Source organism: Oryzias melastigma, linkage group LG4, assembly GCF_002922805.2.
Source record: "Oryzias melastigma strain HK-1 linkage group LG4, ASM292280v2, whole genome shotgun sequence".
Taxonomy (NCBI): domain Eukaryota; kingdom Metazoa; phylum Chordata; class Actinopteri; order Beloniformes; family Adrianichthyidae; genus Oryzias; species Oryzias melastigma.
In genome coordinates, this window is record NC_050515.1 from 13,783,102 (window position 1) to 13,803,481 (window position 20,380).

Below are 20,380 nucleotides of genomic sequence, written 5' to 3' on the forward strand. Positions count from 1 at the left end.
GGTGCAAAGTATAGAAATGGCAGCCTAAGCCTACACCAAATGCGATTTACGCAACAAATATGCGTGCCCCACCCTTCTTTTGCCGTGCGGCGAATTTGCTGCTCGCCGCCTGTCAAAAAATATCTTCCTGATGCCGCGGCCGCATGTGCGAGGAGCTACCAGCTCTGTCTATGCATATCTCACTTAGAATGAATGGAAGACACACACGATGTCGAGGAATAAGGTTTATTTATTCTGAAAAGTTCAACAAAAACATCAGTAATCATGTCCCCATGTTTGGATTTATATGATTAAATTATTAAAAGATTCTTCCAGCACAGGGGGCTGTGTCTGTATGACAGCTGCTTGCGTGGTGTTTTTCTGTGGCTGAGCTTAAAGGCTCTCGGTCTCGTAAGCAAAAAGATGAAAGTTCTGGAAAAATTGGACTTGTATTCTACCCCCCTGATCGAGTCACTGAAAAAGTCACGTGCCCAAAGCTGAGTTTCTGATTGGCAGAGCAACCCGTCAAACTTCAGACATTAAAATTTTGGCCATGCCGCCCAATTCGCACCTCGTCACGTAAATCGAGCTGCTGGCAGACCTTCGCGCCACGCCGGTTGCTCAAATTGTGCCGTGGGGTTTCAACTTGCCTCAGAGCGTGTCTGTTCCATTGATTTAACATTGAAGCTGTCCTCCTCTGTCGCGCAAATCGCGTTCGGTGTGAATGTACCTTTAGGCTGCCATTTCTTTATTTTGCACCTCAGCATTTTAAATAAAGTTTTTCAAATTATGTGGGGTTTTTTTCTTATTTAACAGTAAGCTTTGCCGTGTAATACACTGCAAAACTATAGTGCTAAGCTCCAGTATTGTATAACACAACCCAGAGATATTTTTCTACCCTTGTTATTAAAACAGTTTTTCTAAACAATCAAGGGATTCTCACCTCTCTATTCCCAGCTCCTTGTTGCACATTTGTTGAACCGAAACCACCACTTTCTTCTGGACTCCCTGCCGCAGCTTGAAGTAAAACTTGTCTCTGTCTTTCGGCACTGGGCTGCAGTCAGAAAGAAAAACCAATTGAACACTAAGGTCTTAAATATTGAGGTGCATGTTGAGTTGAACATTTTATAATTACGTTGTGAGTCTCTTCCATTTTCTTTTAAACCACTAAATATAGAGTTTGTCTCCAGTAACACATTCTGGTTGGGCTGGGGCAGGAAGGGAGATCATCCAAGAAGAATCAATATTGATTTTATTCTGAAGGATTGATCTTAGGATTTGTTGAAATAGAAATAAGGTCTTTTTGGGCCCCTAAACTTTATGCTGTTTACAGATTCATAACTGCAGCCAAATCAGATAAGACTTACAGCAGCACTTTAAACTTCTCCAGCTACCGACACAGAGGGCACAGGATTTGAGAGGCTATATTTTCAGACATCTCCATCTAGGTTAGCCATGAACCCGACCTGTTCTCTGATTTAGTTTTTGTTTGTTCGAAAAAATATTTCAGTCAAGGAATCTGGGATAAGACTAAATGTGTAACTGTACTTGTAGTTGCCTTTGCCATCGTCTTCTTTGATCTCCAGTGAGACGGTGAAGGTGTAAATATCGCTGTCATGTGGACTGGACACTGGTGAATCTCTGACATCTGCTGGCCGCGAGGACCGCCGGAAAGCTGTGGAGAAACTGTACAGGATACGGCTGACCTGCAGCAAAAAAAATTAATAAATAATGGAGAAAGAAGACAACCATTGGCATTGATAAGAGTGATTATAAAAGATCTTTAAAAAGTATGTAAATGTTTCATCATACAGCAAATGTAAATGCAGCTGCAAATTAAACAAGAGACAATATGCTGCTTTTAAATGCAACAGCACCCTCTGCTGGTTTCTCATTTGAACTTATTTTGTTAGGGGTATAAAACTTGTTTTCATCAACAAAATCAGAACATGTAAAGACGAAACTATGTACATGAATACACTTTTTTAGAAAAAAACAACAAAAACAGTAGTTATAATGCTTACTGCATACATACGTATATTTTAATTTAAATATAAATGAATGTTTTGAGTAAAATAAAATCTTTAAGATGACCTGGAAACAGTGATTTATTTAAATAAGTGTGGAAAGTGTTTACATTTAATGAGTTTTCTTATTCAAATTGCTCCAGAGTTTAAGTTTTTTTCTCCAAATGAATTATAGGTCTATCTAATGATAATTGATTTTCCAAAAATGATTTTAAATAAAAGTATGAAAATATAAGAAATAATCTTTTAAACTGGAGTTCTTCATCATATGAACACAGTTTACATTTAAATGGCAAAAAGAAGGAGATGTTATGTTTATTTAGGAACTGAAAGGAAGAGCTGAGCTGCATCATTTTTCTATTTCAAAGCTCTCGTTCAATAGACTGTTGTCAGTCAGTGAAGATTCTAAAACTGCATTCAAGCAATGGCTACACTTAAAAGACATTTGAAGCTAGAGATCTCTATCAAGCTCATCAAATTCTGTGTTGTTGATAAGACTCACAGCTTCTTTGATGTGACAGGAGAAAACATGAATCTGGAAGTCCTCAGAACTCCGATAGCTCTCTGTGAAGGAGAAGCAATCACTTTCCACCGAGTCCTCTCTTCCACGAGCACAGAACAACACTTTATAGATGGGGAAGGAGGCGATCTCTGTTCCAGAGGCCTGGTCCATAATTCTGGGAAGGAAGAAAAACTGAATGCATTTTCAATATCATGTCTGAATGGCTCAAGTTAATAGTTTTGTTTTGTAATGAGCATTTATCTCTTTTCAAACTAAACAGCATCAAAAGCAGCACTAACAGTAGCTTTGTGATAGGATCAGTGTCATCAGACCCTTACAGGTTTAAAAACCTTGAGGTGTAGTTACTTTTCTCCAACTTAGACTGAATAAAACCTTTCAGCATTTTGACTGACCTGACTGAGCCATTTGGACCACATGGAACATGCAAGGTGATGGGAATGGGGATGGCGCTCTCTGCTCGCAGGGTCGCCATGGCCCTCTGCGCCTCTGCCTCGTTCCGAGGAGCTTTGACCCACGTGCAACCAAGGTATGACAGTTTGTTAAACTGGACGCTGTCCTCCTCCATGATGGTGGGACTACAAGGACCAGCAGGTGCTTCTGTGGATGATCAGAAAGAGGTTTTTTTTTTAAATCCAAAAAGAAAAAAAAACACTACTGAGATCAGGTTTACCGTTGCACATTTTAAAATAATGTTAACAGGAAGTAAAAGTGCATCCAAGCAGAAAAAGGTGATGACAGATGGAAAGATAACAAAACTCTAAAACAAAAAGGTAAAGAGAATCTTCTCTTCACTGACCTCAGACTCTCACATTCTAAACAGGAAGCAGAACAATGAGAAAGCAGCAGCAGGACTTCCACTGCTGATTGGCTCTTATTTTACTACATGCAAACCATTTCCTTTTTAGTGCCCTCTACAGCAGTTCAGCAGAAAACCACTACAGAAAAACAAGTCTTTATTTAATGTCACTTTTAAAGCTTCAAATGTCAATCTTTGTTTGATTGTTTCTTAGCTAACAGTGTCAAAACAGCCATAAGAAGGCAGAGAATATTTTTAAAAGCTTGACAAGAAAGTAAATCCAATCCAGTATACAGTACTAAGGTCTGTCCTTTGAAGCAAGACCTGACATGATCTGACATGAATTTGTGCTGAAGTTTTGTTTCTTCAGACGTTGTCTGCAATATCTTTATCTTTTACTGACCTGTCCTTGCAAAAATACTTAACAATGTCATAAAGCTGAAATACAGTAAAAGTCTTGGTGACCAGATAAGGCAAAAAACCTTTATATCAGAAAAATGTACTTTTCAAGGCAAATATATCAAAATGTTGACATAGTTTTGCCTCCAGCACTATTTCCAAAGCCAAGAAATATCTGTGAATAGATTTATCAAGAAGGCTATTCCTCTTTTTTACTTCTAAAATATTTTACTAAGTTGTTTTTAAACTAAAAATAACAAAAATGAATGTAAATGTATGTAATAATATATTCATTTGGCAGCAAAAATGACTAAATATTCTGATATAACTGGTTAAAGTTAAGCTAGGTGTGATGAACCCTCTCACATCCCTGTTATCAACATGCACACACACAGTGGGGGACAAAAAGTACTCATCGGTCATGTATTTTAAAATGTGGCCCACTTTAAGTTCATTAAAGATACACTTAAGGAAAAAGAATCCCGGAAATCACATTATGTGTGTCACCCTCCACTCATTGCCTGTATAAATGGCACCTGTTTTAGATTCTGATTTGAAAGGAAGCAGTTCACACTTAAAATTTCAAGAATGTCATGTGGTCTTATGAGACCAAAATGAAACTCTTTAGAATAAAAACACCACTCGCTGTTTTTGGAGGGGGAAAATTGCTGAGTTGCATCCCAAGTAAATCATGTAAACTGTGAAGCATGAGGGTGGAAACATCATGCTTTGGAGTTGCTTTTTTGCAAAAGAGAGTGGGCGACTGATGCTTATTGAGGAAAGGATGAATATTGCCATGTTTGATGAGATTTTGGGCAAAAACCTCCTTTGATGCTGGAGCTTCCAGCATGAAAATGATCACGACACATCATCTGGGCAACAAAAAAGAGCAAACGTAAAAAGCATTTCAAGAATCTGGTCAGTTTCTGGACCTCAATTTAATAGAGAATGTGGGGAGGGGGTTAAGAGTGTGTTGCCCAGAGACAAACCAAAAGCATCACAGCTCTTGAGAAGATCTGCATGGATGAATGGACCAGAATATCAGCTACTGTGTGTGCAATTCTGATCTACAGGAAACCTATGACCTTTGTCACTGAAAACCAGGGTTATATTATAAAGTATTGAAGGGAACTTTTGCTTTAGACCAAAACTTATTTTCTACTCCGTTATAAAAAAAACATGATGTGACTTCCTGGATTCTTTTTTAAAATCTGTCTCTCTCAGTTGAAGTGCATCTATGATAAACATTACAGAGATCTCTCAACTTTTTTAAAAAGGAACAATTCGAAGAATTTTCAACTGCCAAATACTTCATAAAAACTGGAACAGGAATAATACCTGCAGGATGGTCCTCCAGGACTGGGCTTTCTGGTTCTTTGTTCTTTTCCATTTTCTCCACACAACTTTTTTCTACTTTCACCTCGTCATCATCATCCAAAACTTCCTCCATAGCTTTTTCCAGCTGATCGCTGCCATTCCAAGACATCTGAGGGTATTTGAAAGACAAAGATAAAAGAAGGGGAAGGAGAGAAAAAGAGAAGTGAGAATGAGGAAGAGGGGCAGTAGAAAAGAAAAGTGAAAACAACTTACTCCCACCATTATCATGAGGTGGGATGGTAATTTAATAAAATCACTTAAAATATCTGAATTATTAATGTAAAGGTCTTGAGTAAAAATTTTTATTACAAGAGACTATTATTTCTGGTTTTTCATTTAAATATCCCTGCCATAGTAAAAACAACAAGACATTATAAGAAAACATTTAGATGATACATAGGAGGATGTTTACTATTCTTAGCATTTTTAATCACAACATGCAGTTTCACCATGAAAGTTAAAATCCAAAAACCACTGAACTTTAAAAACACATCAATAGATTCAAACAAAAAAAATATCTGTAGCTAAATCAGTTTTTGAGTTTCATCTGTTTAAAAAAAATAATTAATATCTAATTAATATCTTAGCAGAAACCTTCCTCATTCAACAGTTGACCAACACAACCTGGCAGAGATAGAGGATTGACCTTTTATAAAACAACTGAATAAAACTCAAAACGGCGGCGTTTCTCGGTTCAGACCTTGAGTCTCGGTTTGCCCTCAGAAGCCTGCGGGGACCCAGCCAAGCTGGGCTGCACCAGAACAAACTCCTCACTGGTGACGGTGGCCACAGACTCTGTCGAACTGCTGACTTTACCCAGAGAGGAACCCTCGTCCATGGCTCATGGGTTCACTGAGGGTCGGGAATGGAGACCAGAGTGGAGATTCTCCACTTCCCTCCTGTCAGACCAGGGTCCCTGCATGGCAAATAAGAAAGAAATGGTCAATAAAGAAAACTTTATAAACACTAGTGAACAAAACGTTGTTTTTAAGCTGTAAAGCATCTCAAATTCTAAAACTATTTCACTATTATTAGGCTACAAAATCAGTTTATGTCCTTCTACTGTGACTGACAGCCCACAATACAGAAGAATGAAGACATTGATCCAAAAATTAAATCTTTAGATATTTCTAATTTTACCACTTTTCTCTTGCAGAACTTAAAAAAAATCCCTCCTATGTTTTGCAGCTTCTTTAACTGATATTTGTTCAGTATATTTCTCCTGTTTCAATCCAGTTCTACCAGGTGGAACAAAACTACAAAGCTGTTTGAAGCCTTTTTACACAGATGCTACTGAACTAAAACCGCTGTGTACTGTCTGAAAATCATGTTTTTGATCTTTTTAACATGCTCTCGCTGCATTTTTTTCCAATGATAGAAGACATATATTAGGAAAATTAAGCTTAAAATTGCATTTCTGAGTATTTCTTTATTCAAATCATGCTGAATCAAGAGCAGACAAAAAAGTGACAATGAAAAAAGCATTTAACAGTGATGTAGGTACTTCAGTCAGCTGGGCACATCCTTCCTGCTCTGCTCCATTCTGATGAATTCATTTGCAGTCAAATAAATTCCTGTACGTATTCGTTTTCCAACCTGGCATCTGGCTCAAAACTGTACTGCTGGATAACTCCAGCATTTTTGTTGCACCGCTAATGCTAGGTTGGGGTTGTGAGGATTATGGGATAGTGTGTAGACTAGGGGATGATGGGAAGTCGAGGCAGGCTTACTCCAAGCTAACAGTTTCACCTTCAACTCAGAGATGAATTTCTGATGAACTACTGCCGCTCTGCAGAAATTTTGTCCTATAAAACAACACGGGTTATTCGAGTTGGCCTAAAAACAACAGGAAAAAAATCACTGGGAACAATTTTAGAATAAATCTGGATGTAAGAGTCCTAAAGGCAGCTAGAGCTGAATTATACTCCTATTGCAACAGAATGGAGTTTTGCTAACTAAGCTTGAGATGATTGGCTCGACAGAAAAGATCTCCAAATGTCTCCTTAACGTATACTTTAACTCACATTTGCTCCTCCTTATAGGTAATCATAATTGGCAGAGTTTTCCTGATAAAAGTGATTAATTGTTCCTAAACTATTTGAACCAGTTCTAGAGCAGACATACTTAAATGTTTGTCATTAAGCTGTGTTTGTCTTAAATACTTTTTTTTGTCAGTTTTTAGAATAACTCCCCGCCCCCTCTTTATTTCTCCAACCTTCATTTGAATGCTGTGCAGTTTCTGTTTGTGGTTAAACAGTTATTTTCATTCTACAAATGACAAATCTCTACCGAGACACAAGGGAATTTGAAATAAACGGCAGCTTTAAACAAATTGAAACCACTGATAAATTCTGAAACTTGGGGAGAAAAAAAAAAAAACATGCTTTTTTGTTGAATTCTCCTTAATATTGACTAACCATTCACATTTTCAAGCTCTGGCAGAAAAGTGGGTTTGCATCAGAGCTCCATGCATTCCAGCTTTCATGGGTGCAGCTTTGACTCAAAGCACTCAAGGCGAACATTATATTGTCTGATGTCACAGACGATGTGTCAGGATTTTGGCTCCTCCGGTGTAGCTTTTAAATCCAACTCATATTAGCTGTTAGCGGTGGGAAATTGCTCCATCTTGTAGATCGCAAAGCAGAGTTGTTTGATGGAAAACAAACATCAAAGTCATTTCTGTAATTAGCATGTTGACAAAACAGGTACCAACTTGCAAGCCTAGATCCATGTAACCATGGCTTACACCACTCAGCAAACCTTTCTAAATGCTGTTTTCTTAAAAAATAATTATAAAGAAACACTTCTTTGTGAGCTGGTGTTTGCAATTTGTACAATAAGCTAACACTCCAGCAAAGACGTAATGAAAGGCTGCAGAAAAACAAAACAATCAAACAAAAAACAAATGAATGTATGAGGGTGAAGTACATGGTCTTACTTTACTCTGGTTCAGTTTCGATATGAGCGGTGTGGCATACACACGTTGGTTGTACCTACTTCAAATTAAAAGTATTATAGTACAGTACTATATGACTAAGTATGCACTACATATGCCAATATTCTGGGTTTAAAACCAAACTGCATGTTGCACCACTGAACAGAATCATGGGGGAAGTGTATTGTTGCATCCCTACTGCATATCATTAGGTATACATTTAATGTAAAGTATCATATATGTATTGTGTTAAGTTTAAGAAAGATTTATCATTTATTGTTTTATTACAAAATATTTGGCTTAGTATGTTTAAAAAATTTGAAAAGAACAAACAAAAAACAGTCAATATTTTTCTTTTTCAATTGAAAAACAGTTTTAAACTCAGAAGTGCACATTGTAAAGTTGAAGGAATTACTGAAATTTTGAAAAAACAGAATTTACATTTTGAAAAAAATAATGTAAACCTGAAAGAAATTTTGGAAAGTAAAAAAAAAAAAAAGTGTAAATGTAAAACTTAAAAAATGTTAAGAGCCTCGCACCCAAGTAAAAATAGGATCAGCTCAGCGCTTGAAGAGAATTGAAACAGAACACTTTTAGCTGAAAGCTAAAAGCAGAGGGATCAACCAAAAAAAAAAGAAAATTAAAAAAATGTGAAAACGATTTTAGGATATATTGTATTTTTTAATTCAAGTTTTGAATTTATTTTTTTTTAAATATTCAGTATTACTTTCAAGCTTCTGATATCCCATTCTTACATTTTCAATTTTATTTTTCAAATTTTAATAATTCTTTCAAGTTAAGATGTGTACTTTCAAGTTTAAAACTGTTTTCATATGTTCATTTTTATTTATTTACAATCTAGTTTTTAATTCACTTTAAGGTGATCCAAATTTGACTCCATAGATTTGAATCATAACGACGAATTGAGCAAAAAAAAAAAAATCGATGTTAGAACTAATTAATGAAGAAAGTGTATTGTTGACTCCGTAGTGTGCACACAACACAAATGTGTTTTGCTTTTGTCAAATCTTAAACAGAGGATCAAAAAAAGTAAAGAATACCAGCATTTTCTTTAAGGAAAAACATACAAAATCCTTTAAAATACATTTATCTGAGGTTTGGATTCCATTTAACCACAACTCGTTCAGGAAAGACGTAATTCCCTGTGTGGGACACAGACCTGAAGAACAGGGCGGTCAGAAGTATCAACTCTGTCATCATCTCCACGTTAGTTTGCTGGACTTTGCTTTTACAAATACTGAAGTAGCAACAGTCAAATCTGCTGTCTAAACATTTTTTTTTCTTATATCAACCTGTTACAAGTATGAAGCAATGCCTTAAATATAATTCTGTCCTTTTAATCTTTTTTGTGTATTTAAGAAAGGAGTGTGTGTCATGCTGTTTCCAACATCTTTTTCTTCTTCTGACAACAGCTCGGCTAATCAAAAGGATCGTTTCAGGTTGATGATTGCTGACCAGCCTCAAGTTTATCAGCATGGCAAGTATAACCGGCCTTTCTCCTGTATGAGACAGAATCCATGCCTCACTAAACAAACTTGTCACTGCTGCAAAGCAAACCTGTTCAGTCACTCAAAACATCAAACATGAAGGGTGAGTCACTTTCAGAATTAAAAAAAAAGACCTTTACGTTTGTATCTTTTTAAAAATGTATCAACACATTAGGAGACATTCTGTTTTGCTGTTTTTATTATTAATTTCTGCTTCATGTCTGTGTTTACATGCAAAGCTGCAGGATTTTCGATGAGCTCCTTGCTTAACCTCGTGTGTGTGAACGGGCAGCGTCGTTCAAACATTAGGGTGTGACGTGAACAAAGAGGACAATTAATTTATTTTTCTCAGTGCTGTACTCAAAGAATTAAAATTTAGAAAACTCCATTATGCATTAAAACCCATAAAACATGCAAATGTAAACAGCTCTTCCTGCATATAGAATTAGGAGAAGTGAGACCACACAGTTTAACAGGAAAACGGTTCTCAAAACAGCTTTGAATTTTTTTAATGAATCTGCTGTTTTTAGAAACTGAACACCTGCTGCTGAATCATTTTTTCTAAAGTTTATAGTCAGGAATGGTGTTATTTTTAAAGTCAAATAGAATGTAAATATTTAAATGCAAAATCTTAATATTAAAATCTGAAAATAAAAGTCTCTTTTTGCCATACAGGCAAATACTAAAGAATGCATTTATTATAAAGGAATATCTAAAGGAATATCTAGCTTACTAAGTATCAATTGCATCTCTTTATTATTTTGGTTATTTCAAAACTTTTCATAACAGAGGTCTATTCATCCCTAATAAAATTCATCTGGGTAAAAATGTCATTGAGTATTTATTTATTCAATTTTGTTCAACTAAACAACTTAAATAATCAGTTAGACTCATTTAGTCTCTTCTTACTTTTTTTGTTTTTAAATAAAAAAAAAACAAGACTTGTTCATTTACAATGTCATTAAATTATTGAATTTACAAAAAAAACAAGTTTGTACTGCAAACCTGTTTGGAAATGGAAAATAAATCAGCTTTAGGACACAAAAGAGCCCAAAGGGAAAAAAAAGTAATAATCTTGAGCAGATCTGCTTAGACGTGCACATTGATACAACTTTGTTCTCATCAAGTTACCTGCAGAACTGGTGCCGCATGACAAATGTATTTACTATTTCAGCCAACAAAGTTTACCAGTCAAAGGAACCTTCCCACAAGGTAAACCAACCCTCGACAGCAACAATGACTTTGTGTAACGCTGCCTTTTCCACGAATTTCTAAGTACAGCCCAAATAAGACAACACACTCACAACTGATTCCCTTGTATGAAACAAAAGTCTTAATTACTATTTATCATTGTAAACATATAATCAGGCCCGTTAAAAATAAGTCTTAGTTTTCTAGTTGTGGGTTGTCAGACACAATTAATACCTCAAAGTCACTGGTTTATGTTAACAGTAAGATCATTTAGGTCAGGGGTCTATAACCTGTGGCTCTTTGACTCCTCTGTTGTGGCTTTCTGGTTAAAGAAAAGCAAAAATGTTTCAGTCTTTAAAAAGTAACTATGAAGTAAAAGGTAAGTAGTAAAGTAAAAAAAAAAAAAACATATTCAGGAACAGCTGAAGGACAGTATAACTCCACGAAGTTCTTGACTATAGGGGCCGTAATTCTCCAACAATCCTTCATAGTTAACCAAAAGTTGTACCAAAACACTAGCAGATTTTTGAGTGCCGTGTACCAAAGAAACTCAATTTCAAGTCAGTAAGCACAACCAGAATTTCTACCAAAGGCAAACTGCAAAATAGAGCAACATTTTTTAACAAATTTAAGGATTTTAAGTGTGCCTTATGGATTGGAAAATATTTGTCTTCCAGATTTATTCATTTCTGGCTGAGATGCGCCATAAATGGTAAAATAAACAGTTTTTGTATTATTACTGCTGATATTGCACTAACTACTACTACATTTGCTAAATTGGGACGATCCCATAACATTATTATAGTTTTTTCTTTTACAGGGAATTCATGTGAATCTGTCAGAAGTTATCAACTATTATTAGACTATCTTGTCTTTATGTTTTGCTTGTGCCAAAAAAAAGAGCTAATTTATATCTATTATAATAATAACAATAACATAAATCCAAATCAGTGTCCTATTTTTCAAAATGGCAAAATCAGACTTTGTGGCTCCTGCTGGGTTGTGCAGTGAGAAACTGATCCCCAAACGGCTCTTCAAGCGTTGAAGCCTGCAGATCCCTGATATAGGGAAAAACACCAAATAAAGACAACATAATAACAGTTTTAGTAAAAACGTGTACGTTTCTTTTTGGTGTTTTTATGTTCTTGTAGCATTTTTCTCACGATGGAGAATATATTATGAAATAATTAAGGATTAGTATCATTAGTATGAGTATTTATTTTTTTATTGTGATAAATCAGAGCAGATGGGTAAAAATGCTGTTTGAAAAGGTTCTGCAATGGGTGAGCCACAGCCTCCTTTTCTCCACTCTATTCTGATAAATCCACTTGCAAACAAATACATTAACGTCTTAATTTTTCTCATTCAAGCCGGTATCTGGCTTAAATTGTGTGGATGGGTAGCTTGCATATTGCTTAACATTTTTGTTGCCCTGCTAGTGTTAGCTTGGGGTTGTGAGAGGCTGTAAGCTTGCAGGAGAGAATGTAAACAAAGGAATGATGGGACATCAGCAGAAGCTTACTTAGTTTCTGATGAACTCCTGCCACTCTGCACAAAGTTTTGTCTAAGAAAACGACACACCTTTCATTGTTATTATTATAGCAAAAAAAAAAACAACATAAAATCATAATTTAAGACCATTAGAAACGAATAAAAAATAGATACAAATAGGATTGGAGTGGAACTTTAATTTAACTTTCTGCACAGAAAAACTGTCACTTAAAGGCATCACATAGTTTATATTTTGATCTGAGTTCATTCTTCTGTTGAATATTAAGGCTGAATTTCCACCTAAATACTTTAAAATGAATAGCTTTTAGTCCATCTGATGTCTACAGGCCTGAATGGAACACAGGGAAGTCTAACAACATCAGGCTCCAAACTTCACCAAACTACGCCTTACTAGACGCCTTTTTTCTCTGGACTTTAGGTCACATTGACTCCGTGTTCTGTGTTGAACGTCTCCCCGCAGTAGTTAATCACATAGCGGCACACTTGAAACACAGACAGTTATCTCCTGACAGAAATGAACGAAGCTAACATCAAGCTAACTTATAAGAGCGACCGTTTGTTTTTATCCTCCGGTTCCTCTCCGCCTTAACAAACGCAGAGCTTTGTCACAAGAGAACCCGGAGACCTGGACATAGCTGTCAGACCAGGTTGAATGCGAATGCTAACAGGAAGTACCTGCGTCTGCCAGGCTGGACTTGCGAGCTAAAGCTAAGTTTGGCTAAAGCTAACCAGCCCGAAGTCCGAACAGTTGGACCACTATCTTGCGGAATGGGCTGTCTGAACAACACCCTGTCGGCACTGGAGGAAAAAACGGCCCGGAGCGAAGAACCAGAATAACACTTCACATCTTACTGTTTCCAGACGTCACTTTGAAACGAACACAGATGTAAATACCAGAGCTGTCAACTTACTTGTTTTGAGCGCTGTGAGGCTTCTGTACTGTGTCTGAAGAGTTGCAACAAAGATCGCCTCGGTTTGAAAGATGAATCACTCTGCAGCTTAATTATGCTCTTTCCGGTATGGCATGCGTACAATGTCTCACGCATGCGTGGTTTCACTAAAGCCCGACTGGCACTGGAATTTTTTTTTATTTTTATAAATATTTTTTTTAATAAAATGTCTTTAAGTGTGTGCATGTTTTTTTTAATTGTATAGTACACACTATGAAGAAACTGCAATTTCATCAAAGACTCCCTCCACTGAAAATCATTTTTTTGATGTTTTTAAAATGTTTTTGCAGCATTTTTCTCATGAGGATGGAGACATATAAAATAATTTAAAATTAAACTGCATTTATGATTATTTTTTTTAATTAAAATCATGTAGAAACAAAAGGTTGATGGGAAATTATATGAAGCTTACTTCCACTTACTCCCACAACTCAGATGCAATTTTATAATAAGCTTCTGCTGCTCTCCAGGATATATTCCTTTGAAATAAAAAAAAGCAAGCTTCTTGATTTTGGCCAAAAAGTTCATAATCTTAAGTAAAAGATCCCTTTTACAACAGATAAAAATATAGTCGGACTTTTAGAAGTTTTGCTTTCCAGGAGACCCCATAGGATAATTTGTAGATGTGTTTCTGTGTGTGCTCGATGTTTGGGAGTGTATAGTAATAATAACCACAAAAACTTTAATTTCAAGCGGTTACAAATCTTTAATTTTCAAAAGTTGACCCCATCAAATATTACAGTTCTGTCTTAAACACATTGTTTATAAATGTTTTAACAATTTCTTAGATTTCTTGTTAGATAAATTTTAAAATTGTTAATACAATGCTTAAATAAACAAATGAAAAAGCTTGTAGAGTAAAGAGTTAGATGGGAATATACCAGTTTTTCTTTGAAACAAAAAACGTGACAGCTTAAATCTTTCAGAAAAACTCTTCTTTTAGACAAATTTTCAGCTGTTGTAAGAATTTTTTGGGTGATCAATGCAATGTATATGCTTTTTCTTTGTCAAAAAGTTCATAAATCCCTTATATTAATTCAGTCTTCAGACCACCACAGACTCTCACTCTTATGTACATAAATTATAAAAATTATGAATGAAGAGGCGTGCAATACAACATGTAATCTGTTAAGATTGGAACAAATTTTCTTTTTTGAATGAAAGTAAACTCATGAGATGTTCACATAAGAGCCAAAATGATCAACAACAAAACAGAGAAAATGTAAAATGTTTGCTTTAAAAATGAAATCTCCACAAAATGAGTTCATTTTTAGACGGAAGAGTGCTACAAGATTGAAAATACATGTTTGATTTGGATAAATAATTGGGAAAAGTTACTATCTTCTCTATATTTCAAAGGTCATGGTATCCCCGTGTCTTCCTCTTTAGTGCACGGGCCACAGAAGCTTTAAAGAGGAGGAGTATTGTCGGCGCCATATGCTCATCTTCCGCTCCCTGATTGTGCTGACCATCCTCTGGATCCTGCCTCCTCACTTTATCTTTATCATCTTTATTTATAAAGCCTCTTAACACAATTAAAAATTGACATAATGCATATTTACTGACTGCATTGCCATCATCCTAAGCTCGTATGTCTCTCTTCTTCTTTTGTCATCCAGTCATCATCATGTCATCACAGTAGCTGGATGGAATTTCCTGAAGTATTCTGTAGGCTGAAAAACCTTTTACTGGGTTTGAAGTCTTCAAACTATAGTAACATAATTATAATAGAAACTTAAGCTACAGCCAATCTGCACAATTAGGTATTATTTAAATAAATAACTATAAACATAACATTTATACACTGACTCATAACTGAAACAGAGAAGCAATCACATGATTTGTGTTAAAAATATACTGGGTGACGCATGACCACTTAATTGGACAATAATTTTCTACTTGTTGTGCATAAAAAAAGATATCATCCTTTTCCAGATGTTACTGTTCACCCATTTATTTTTTTTACTATTGTGGTTCTTTAGAATAGAAGGTTTGACAGGAAATGCAAACAGTGGTTGTCATAGGTGGTTGTTTTGGATTCAAAGTAAATTTACTTTCAGTTACACCGACAGAGAGTTACTTCTTAGTAGCAGTCCACTGTAGTGACCGTGATGCACCAGAGGGTTAATGAGGCAGAACGTATCATAGTTAGCTTGTAAGTGACTTAACAATCTGTGCTAAGAATGCATAAACACATTGAAAAAATGATACTTGAAGCGGCAAAAGTGTTGCAATTTTCTACATTTACTGTGAATATCATTTAAAGATTGAGAGAAACTGGAGACATTTCTGTGTGCAGGGGGCAAAACCTCCATAGGATCCCTGTTGAATTTAGGCCAGAACCCAAAATAAAAAAAAATGTAAAAAGCACTTTAGATTCTTCAATGTAGTTTTCCATTTTTTTACTCATTGTATTTTATTTCGTTTGCATTTTTATGTCCTTGTTATGTGTGTAAATAAAGAAATCAAATCAAATTACTATTTCACATGATTATGTCAATCACCTCCATCATTTTTCACTAAAAAAATATGATTAATTATCTGCAGATAAAACCTGAAGCTCTATCATGCAGAAAAACTCAAATATTGAATTATCTTTAGACATCATATCTTGAAGGCCAACCCTATGACTAAATATACAGTTTCAAAGTATTCAATGGTTAAACAAGTCCAAATGGGAATTTTTTTGGGGTAATATTCTTTAACCTAAAGAGGTGTTTTGACATCTCTGGTCATTGGGGGTGTTCAAGCACAGAAAATAAGAGTAGCGTGCTAATTCTTGAAGAAAAATTTATTACTAAAAAAGTATGGTTTTGTTCAATTTCCGATGATGACTATCTTTCAAAAGACAGAGGATCTTGCTTCATAAACGTGCCTCCGCCCCAACTATTGTAAAGCATTCCTCACACCTGCAATGCGCTCATTTTGTACATAACCTTTTAATTTTTTTTTTACTTAAAAACAAGATATTTTTTTCTGGAAATAAAACATCTGTTTATGTGATTTCAAAGACAGCACATATTAATTCTCCTTTAACCTAAAGGAGGTCCAATATTTCCAGAATTAAAGATGAAAATGAATGAGGGTTAAAAATGTTAAGGTTAAAAAGGTTAAAAAAAAAACCCAAATCAATTAAAAGTTGAACTTTCTCACGAATGTAGTAACAAATGTTATTATGTCAGCCTCAAAACGCATAGATTTATTCAGCCTTAAAACACAGAGATACAGTGACCAATATAGCAAGAAACTGACTGTTTCTCAATTTTAAAAATGTCTACACACATAATCAACAATGTTTTTTTACCTTTGAAAATTACAAAAAGAGAATAGTGTAAAACTATAGAATGAATGTGAAGACAGAACACATCAAATGACACTTACTGGATTGCTTTCATCTCAATATTTACAAGTTTTTGCATCTGTGTAAGCAAAGAGAATATCATCGTGTTCATAATAAGTGACCATCTCTGCATCCATGGGCTCAGGCAATGCTGCTTGTTAAGATAGAAAGGAAGAACTTTGACTTTCTGGACCATTCTTTGTCTTCATGTGATCCTCCAGAAGTGCTCAGATAAGATGCTTGGATGGTGGAGCTGCTGTCATTCTAAATCAACTTCTGTGGATCTACAAAGTCACACTGGGGTTGTTACCTGTTGCTATATCACTTCATAAAAAACATGTCTTTTTTTCTTTTTTTTTTTTTTTACTTCTTCCAAACACCAGAAAGCTGTTATTTGGGATTCGTGTGGCACGAAATAAACATGAGTCTCATGTCTCATGATTATCTTAAGACGGCCTTACATCTTTGTACAGATTATCTACACTTCCTGTCCGGATTGTGATCCCTTTTTGAGCATTATTGTTTAAAAACGATGACGTGGGGAACCCATTTAAAAAAAGGAATATCACATTAATTAGCAACAGACATTTACTTTGATAAATCAGCAGTCACCTCCAAAAAGTCTCTGGCAGCACCGCTGAGGATCCGAAAGACGTCTGTGTTCGTCTTGGTGCCAGTGCTGGTGTGTGTGAAGACAGGAGAGTACATGTGGGGGGTAAAATAAAGTTTGTGGTTGGGGGAGGGGTCACACTTCTGTGCTGATGGCTCGGGTGTTGGTGTAGAAGTCGGGAGGTCGACCTCTCCGAGTGTCCCTCAGCAGGGAGCCTCGGACGGCGGGCAGCGGCATCGCCAGCGCCCGGTTGTCATAGTGCGTGGGCATGTAGGCGATGCGCTCGCCACCGTTGCGCATCTCGTCAGCGGTGTGTATGTAGAAGGGGGAGTCGTGGGGGGAGCAGGTGGGGCAGTAGCTGCGGCGGCCATCTTTGGGTTGGGTGGAATTGGAGGATTTGGGCGGTTCTGGCGGGGACAGAGACAGCGGGGTGATGGCTGGCCCGTCCAAGCCGGTGACACTGCAAGAGTTGCAGGCGAAATGCTGCTGAGAGATCGAGTCGTTTTCAGACCCATTCTTCTTACAGCAGTAATACTAGAGAGAAAAAGAGTAAAATATATTTTTTTAATTGATGTTTAATTCAGACAGAGTAAAAAATGCCAAATGCACAGCCAAAGCAGACCTTTTATCTGCACCTTCTTTATCAAGACTTATTAGAATAAAGTCTCATGTCAAATTTTATTTAGTAAAGCTGAAGTTAGTTTTTTTAATTGTTAACATTGGCACACATTTTCTCATAATTAGCTTAGGGAGAGGGAGAAAGGGTGAAACACTCAAATCAGGAGGTTTGAAAGAACAAATGTGCATAGCTTCCAAAGCGCAAACTCTATACTTACTACCAACTCTCCATAAAAATAAAAAAATATAGAAAACTAAATGATGGCAGTGTACTTTGTTAGCTCAAAAAGTGATATAATGGTGAATTTTTCATATTTGGCTAATGATCAAACTCAGAAATGCCTCACATTGTTTGTGGATGCTTCGTTTTCTGTATTTCTGCTGAATTTTTTTGCATTTTTTAAGCCACAACCCCAATTAGTTATGCTTTTTGCAAGTATCACTTTTTAAATTTAGAATCAACACTTTTTTCAATGTCTTCCCAAGCTCTTTTGACAGGTTTTCATTTTTTTTCTTTTTCTGATTTTTTCCTTTTCATTCTATCACATGATCAATTAACCCCTGTTAGGTTTTTTTCTGTAAACCTGAGCCTGTGTGGTGCTTTTTGTCTCCTGAATATAGTTTTCTGGGTTTTATTTTAAAAATATAATATTGCATCAGACAAAATATGTAAAAAGGTCACCTCCAGCACAAAATGAGGTGACTGTGCATCTTTGCAAACTTGCACAGCCTCATAGATCACTTTAGATAGTTAGTTTTCAGGTCTGTTGCAATAATGATAAAACATTGCTCACCTATTTGATATCTGTCCATTTTTTGTTTTTTATTTTGTACATTTGTCCTTTTGAATGTTTTTAACAAAAAAAATCCTTATCAAGAGTTAAACAGACATAGTAACACAGGCATGACACAGAATACAGACTGACATGACAAATCTGTCACAGTAAATTCCTACCTGGAGTCTACAGTAACAGAGCACAGCTATGATACAGAGAAGTATCACTGTGGCCAGTATTCCTCCGGTTATGACAACAGTTCCAGCTGTCATCCGACCAGCTCTCCATCAACCTCTGCAATGGGCAAAGGAAGTGACATCATCAGTAAAAAGTTTGTGAACGCATCCAAAAACTAAAAGTGACACAGATGCAGTAAGTTTAGTCATGAAGATGTGATAAATGAGAGGAAAATATACCCCTTCACTACAGTGTGAAGTTAGTGGTCATTGAATACAAATGTATTCAACACATTAAGGTTTTCATGACTTTTTTCTTTTTTTGTTGAAAAACTATTAGCTTTTTATGCATTTTCCGTGGTTATTAGGAAAAATTCTGCAATAGAATTGATTACTAAGCAAAGTTGTGTAAGTTATTTGTTAAAATTGGAAAAATATACCCTTTTCCAATTCACTACTTCATACAAAACTCTAATAACGGCAGAAAAAAACAATAGGAATACTTTACTTTCCTGAAATTTAAAGGTAGTTTGTGTTCATGCGAATGTTAAAAATATGTGTCCATTTAAAGACAGTATTTTTGGAGCAAATAAAAAAAAAAGCGTACTTTTTAATTCAAGCTATTACACTGCAAAAAAGTCAATATGTCTTATAAAATAAACTTTGCTGTCATTACGTGGGTATAGATGCTAACATACTTACGTTCAGCAAAGTTGCTTAACACCTAAAAGCAAATGAAAAAAGGTATCAGGTAAAATTATTGACTATTTAATCTGAAATGTATCACAACTTCACAAAAAATAACAAAAATAGAATTACATTTTTTTTAGGGATGTGAACATGTGATTTATTTTGAAGGGAAAAAAATCACAGACATTATAAAGAAGAATTAAAAAAGCTGTCTCTTGTGAGTTAAAAAAATGACAAAAATGAAATGTTCAATTTCCTCTTTTTTTGTTAATTTTGTTTTTTTGAAAAAAATATAGAAAATGTATTTGGATAACTGTTGTATGAATATCTTTTAGAAAATGACAGTCACATTGTAGTAACTATAATATTGCAGGAGGTCAAGAAAGCAAAGCAACAAAAAAGGTGATTTTGAATTTGTAATAAAAGATTTCATTTGTTTACTCAAGGCAAATAGAAAAATTGTTTTTCTTGGTATGAAAAAAATTACCAACACCTCAAAGATAGGATGGTTAGTAGTTAAAAAAAAATCATCTTTATTTGTATCTCTTAACAATTGAATAAGCAGAAGATAAAAATCCAAAGTTTGAATTCAAAATGAAAGACTTACATCAGAGGAGTGTCGTCGGTGTACGAACAGTAATTAACTTTAGCTCCAATGGAGAGAGGTCACGCGGCCTGAACACCGATGCTGATGAACATCTCTGAAAGAAAGAAAGAAGGAAAAGAAGCATTAAAAATCCACAAGACTGAATGAAGATCAGCAGAAATACCGCTTAACCTCCACAAGGTGGCGTCCAAACAACAGAAGAACATCAGTGATAATGATTAATGCTACAATAACTATGATTAAAAAACAAGTTATTACATCATAACATTTAAATTGACTGAATACATAAAAGTCTCCAAATGCCTAAAAATCCTTGACATCCTCCCCTTTTCATCCTCACTGAAATACACAAAGTCACACTCGCAG

The 20,380-nt window shown here is 35.6% G+C and overlaps 2 protein-coding genes across 3 annotated transcripts in view; both read right to left on the minus strand.

Annotated features, from left to right (window-relative positions):
- Nucleotides 1–13,393, minus strand: part of rabgap1l (RAB GTPase activating protein 1-like) — an 87,820-nt gene extending 74,427 nt beyond the window's left edge. The window contains exons 1-7 of one of the 2 annotated variants that reach the window (XM_024278997.2): nucleotides 13,159–13,393; nucleotides 5,802–6,017; nucleotides 5,063–5,210; nucleotides 2,922–3,126; nucleotides 2,509–2,683; nucleotides 1,528–1,685; nucleotides 923–1,033 (exon numbers count right to left, since the gene is read on the minus strand). In XM_024278997.2, the coding sequence (XP_024134765.1) occupies nucleotides 923–1,033; nucleotides 1,528–1,685; nucleotides 2,509–2,683; nucleotides 2,922–3,126; nucleotides 5,063–5,210; nucleotides 5,802–5,939 (935 nt within the window). In that variant the 5' untranslated portion in view covers nucleotides 5,940–6,017; nucleotides 13,159–13,393. The remainder of the gene's footprint in view (nucleotides 1–922; nucleotides 1,034–1,527; nucleotides 1,686–2,508; nucleotides 2,684–2,921; nucleotides 3,127–5,062; nucleotides 5,211–5,801; nucleotides 6,018–13,158) is intronic. The other variant, XM_024278996.2, reaches the window with a different exon arrangement.
- Nucleotides 13,394–16,375: 2,982 nt separating this feature from the next.
- On the minus strand, nucleotides 16,376–20,130 carry fam163a (family with sequence similarity 163 member A). The gene is made up of 4 exons (XM_024279025.2): nucleotides 20,015–20,130; nucleotides 19,420–19,441; nucleotides 18,721–18,835; nucleotides 16,376–17,681 (listed from the first exon to the last, which is right to left on the minus strand). The coding sequence occupies exons 3-4, from the start codon at nucleotides 18,811–18,813 to the stop codon at nucleotides 17,283–17,285; spliced, it is 492 nt and encodes a 163-aa protein (XP_024134793.1). The 5' UTR covers nucleotides 18,814–18,835; nucleotides 19,420–19,441; nucleotides 20,015–20,130; the 3' UTR covers nucleotides 16,376–17,282.
- Between the last annotated feature and the right edge of the window lie 250 nt (nucleotides 20,131–20,380).